This window comes from Corvus kubaryi, unplaced genomic scaffold (assembly GCF_017639235.1).
Source record: "Corvus kubaryi isolate FWS band 111438036 unplaced genomic scaffold, C.kubaryi_AGA036_p1.0 37103, whole genome shotgun sequence".
NCBI classification, from domain to species: Eukaryota; Metazoa; Chordata; class Aves; order Passeriformes; family Corvidae; genus Corvus; species Corvus kubaryi.
The window spans coordinates 686,918-691,068 of record NW_024581029.1 but is presented as its reverse complement, the minus strand read 5'-3'; the positions used below and the strand labels follow the sequence as shown (position 1 = coordinate 691,068).

The 4,151-nt window shown below is 54.6% G+C and overlaps 1 protein-coding gene across 1 annotated transcript; it reads left to right on the top strand.

The window, feature by feature from the left end:
• The first annotated feature begins 1,677 nt into the window (after positions 1-1,677).
• On the top strand, positions 1,678-4,150 carry MALL (mal, T cell differentiation protein like). The gene is made up of 4 exons (XM_042021097.1): positions 1,678-1,779; positions 2,790-2,957; positions 3,144-3,272; positions 3,618-4,150. Exons 1-4 carry the CDS (start codon positions 1,678-1,680, stop codon positions 3,678-3,680), a joined length of 462 nt encoding a protein of 153 aa, XP_041877031.1. The 3' UTR covers positions 3,681-4,150.
• Position 4,151: the final 1 nt, after the last annotated feature.

Below are 4,151 nucleotides of genomic sequence, written 5' to 3'. Positions count from 1 at the left end.
GATTGTGTAGGATCTGAATTGTAATGGATATTTTAGCACAATTAAGATTTTGAGAGAGACTAAAATTATTTTATCGGTTTGTCTACTGGAAATTGTATTTTAAATTTTTAACTTTGCAGCATTAGACAAGGCTCTGGTTGCCTGTTAGTACCTGTTGCAGCCATGTCAGGTATCATATTTTGCTGAAGCTGAGGTAGCCCTTTTCTCCTCTCGTGCAGCTTCCCATTAATTTCCAGTGTTATTTTAATCAGGGTGAGCAAAAGGCTCTTTGTCCCAGTCCCCCAGCAGACTTGGAGCAGGGAAGGGAAAGAGCAGCAGTCTTTAAGAATGCTGCTGAGCAAGGGCAGCCACCTTAGGGGAAGAATCCTCTCTTGCCCAACCAGTGACCAGCAGGGTGCTCCGTTTTTAGACTGTTTGCCTGTTCTTCTCCCCCACTCAGGAGAAGGCTGGGTTACTCCCAGGAATGTGCCTGACCCAACACAATAACAGGTGGTGGGAATCCTGGGAATGCTGCAGTTCCCCAGGATGATTTCCTCTGTGCTGACCCCTGAGCGCTTTGTAACCACAGGCTCTGTGTGCTGCCCACTCCCAGAAGAAAGTGATAAATCCACTTTCTCTTTAGTGCTGGAGCATCTGGGTGCTTCCTGCAGGGCAGTGGGGACACTGCCACCAAGTCACGCGTGGATTTAAGCCCAGGCCAGGCACAATTTTGTCTGGTGCTATTTAAAAGAAGATCCTTGAAAGCCTCCGCTGCATGGAGCCCGAAACCAGCTCCCACTGGAGTATCTGTAAACTGGAGCCTGCAGAAATGCCACAGAACACTTGCCCAGCCTAGGAAGGGCTCAGACAAGAGACATGGATTTGATCTTTGCTCTGTGTTGCGCAAGAGCTTGGTATAGAAGCCAAGGTCCTGAGGCATCACCAGTCTTGCCTACCGGAGCTGGGATATCTCACTGGGACAATGTCCTCTTCCTGCTGTAGCCCACTGCCCGAGTTAATGGGGTCGTTCTGTCCTCTCTGGGCCACCAGGCAGAAGTGCCACCACCCCCAGCCTTTCATCCCACCCCTTATCTGGGAGTTCTAGGGCAAGGCAGAGTGTGCTGGATGAGACAGCAAGTGCTTCCCAAATCCAAAATGCATTTGCCAGGAGGCAGAAATTCCTGTAGCTCTCCTTCAAACCTTACTGGGCACTTGGGAGCACATTGCCAAACCCTCCTGGTGTGTTTGTAAAAATTGCCTGCTAGTTTCTGAAAGGTTGGATGTGCCTGGAGGGTGTGGAGGGGTCTGACGTGACCACGGAGCAGAAACCTGAACAGAAGGGGGAGGAGACAACAACACTGGAAGCAAAAATATTTCAGGCTTGGAAGCGTGCCAAGGACAATTGTTTGCAGGAAACATTTCTGTCCCGGCAAGGTGTAGGACGTTTTTTCCTTTCCCCCGTAGTTAATGACCTCGCACTGGTGCGCGGTGGGGCCGGGGTCCTGCTCTGTCCCATCCCGGCTGGCAGTGGGATGCACAAAGCCGCCGCAGTCTGCGGCCGGGGCAGCGGCGCGATGCCAGCCCGGGACGGTTCCTGTGCTTACGTCCCGCGGGCGTGTCCCTTAAATCCCGCACGGGAGCGGCGCGGGGCAGGCGAGCGCCAGCGGAGCCGAGCGGAGCGGTGTCAGCGGAGGAGAGATGGCCTCGGTGGGTCCCTCTGCAGCCTCCACGCAACCCGCCCTGCCCTCGGGACCCGCCGTCTTCAAAACCATCCCCTACGCCTTCATCCTGCCAGAGATTGTGAGTATACCTGGCTCCGCTGCCTCACGGCACCCGCTCCTAGCTAAAATCCCCCCAAACCATCCTGAAGGCACCACTAATGGGAAGTGACATCTTGTCTTTGAGCTTATGCTGAATGCACAAAGGCGGTATTTGTGATTTTAGGAGCAGCTTGAGGACAAGGTACACCAGCTCCATCACAGAGTCTTTGTGAGGGTCACCGGCTGCCGTGGGGTTGGGAGAGGCTGAAGAGCTGCTGGCTCGTCCAGGGCAGAAGCAGCTCTTGTTGTCACATAGAAATGGCTTGAAAATCGAGGGAATTTTGCTCTCTGTATCAAATCATTCCAGGGGTTGAAGGCAATTGGGCGTCTTGTAATGTGTGACATTCCATGATTCTTTCAATTGCTTCTGGGTCCAGAGGGCATCCAGTGGGACTGGCCAAGATAGCAGCCGGTGTACTTTTCCACAGTGCACAGGGCTGGCAACCCACACACCCCGTGCTCCACAGGCACAATCCCTGCCCACGGCGGCAGGTTCAGCTCCCCGCTGCAGTTCCAGGGGTTTCACCCACCGCAGCTGGGATGGCATAGGGCAGCACAGGCTCATCCCGATAAGCCCGTGTGCTGTTTGTGCTCAGTAACTGCTTTGGGTGGATCCAGAGCGAGCGACTCACCCCAGGCTGAGAGGAGACTTCCTCCTGCGGTGATTCCAAGCCTTGGAGATTAACGAGCGGGCAGGGCTGGGTTGAGGCAGCCATTCACTTTTCCCAGATAAAAGCACATTTTCTGGCTTCTCCATCAAATCCCTCGGGGTGAGACACTTCCTTGTGTAGAAGGCAGCAGCAAACCCTTCCCTTTTCTGTGAACAGTCATTTCCCATGACTTGTTGTCGCGCCGGGATGCTCTTGGAAAGATGCAGGGGTTCCGCTGGCTGCTGCAGCTGGCCTGGGAGGGAGATGAGGAGGGAATTAGGGAGGAAAAGGTCTTTTCCTCATTTCACACTCATCGGAGGCGCCTGTTTGTCCCTGGCAGCTCTGCGGGACCTGGGTGTGGATCCTCGTCGCTGCTACCTCCGTCTCCTTGCCGCTGCTGCAGGGATGGGTGATGTATGTGTCCCTCACCTCCTGGCTCATCTCCCTGCTGCTCCTCTTAAGCTACCTCCTCGGCTATCACAGGAACAGCGAGAACTGGAAAGTGCTGGTAAGGAGGGGAAGGAACACGGGCAGATGTTGGCAGCAGTGGTGTGGGCACGGGACCACACCATGGTGACCCACCAGCCCTTTCCTCCTTTTGCCTCGATTGGAAAGTCCAGGGGAGCTCTGCTGTGAAACCACTGCCTGGGAAGGTTCGTCCCTTTGGGGCACTCACGGGTGCCTTATTTTGCAGGACAGTTTGTACCACGGTGCCACGGCCATTCTGTACATGAGCGCCGCAGTCCTGCAGGCCAACGCGACCATCAACTCTGAGTTGGACATCAACGGGCCGCTCAACTACCAACTCAACAGCGCTGCATCGGTGAGTCCAGAGCACCCTGCCAGCTGCAGAACACACAGTTCCCCCTGGGAGAGGCAACAGCACGTGCTAAAGCCACAGCAGAGCCACCCCAAGCCCCACGGTGTCACACTGGGTAGAGCTTCAGCTCCTCACCTGTGTGGGTCGTGCAGCCAGCATCAGCTTCTCAGGGTCCACCAGTTCACGGACAGCCTGGCATGGCTGGATCCTGGGAAAAGCTGAGGTTTTGCCTGTCCTTTGAGGCTCAAGGAGAGCTCTAGGCTGGGAGGCTTCCCCAGGCTGAGAGCACTGGGAGGATATGGGGTTTGACTCTGCCAGCTGACCCTTCCTCTTCTTCCTCTCGTGCAGTTCTTCGCCTTCCTCACGACCTTCCTGTACATCCTCCACGCCTTCAGCATCTACTACCAGTGATCCTGGCAGCACTGGATTCACCTTTGCAGGACAAGGGCTTTCCCAGTGTGAGGGACCCTGCTGTCTTCCCAAGGTGTCCCTGCCCCAGCCCTGTCACCAGGCCTCAGGAGCAGCAGGTCCTTTTGCACTTCATTACAGGAGGGATGTGCTGGCACACGTTGGTGTGCCTGTGGGACATTTCCTGCCTTGCCTGGGGGCTACGCAAGGGGAGGGAGGGGCGCAGGCCCCAAGCCTCCAACTCTGACATTCTGCCAAATATTGACAACCAAGGGAAGGGAGGAAAAAAAAAAGATCTCTCTTCTTTCAGCAAACAATCTCCTTTCTTATGTTATTTGCCTTTCTCCAGTTCAGCTCCATCCCTCCCCAACACAAATTCTTAACAATGATACAAGATTGTGTTCCTTGACTTTCTGTTGGTTTCATTTGGTAAATGCTGTATTTGGAATAAAGTGTCAACTGACAGATTTTGAC

What these genes read in the sequence shown, in the direction of transcription:
- MALL (XM_042021097.1), top strand. Translation starts at nt 1,678, where the DNA reads ATGGCCTCGGTGGGTCCCTCTGCAGCCTCCACGCAACCCGCCCTGCCC. An exon ending in CCTTCATCCTGCCAGAGATT is followed by an intron (nt 1,780 to 2,789) that starts GTGAGTATACCT and finishes TGTCCCTGGCAG; the next exon opens with CTCTGCGGGACCTGGGTGTG. An exon ending in AACTCAACAGCGCTGCATCG is followed by an intron (nt 3,273 to 3,617) that starts GTGAGTCCAGAG and finishes CCTCTCGTGCAG; the next exon opens with TTCTTCGCCTTCCTCACGAC.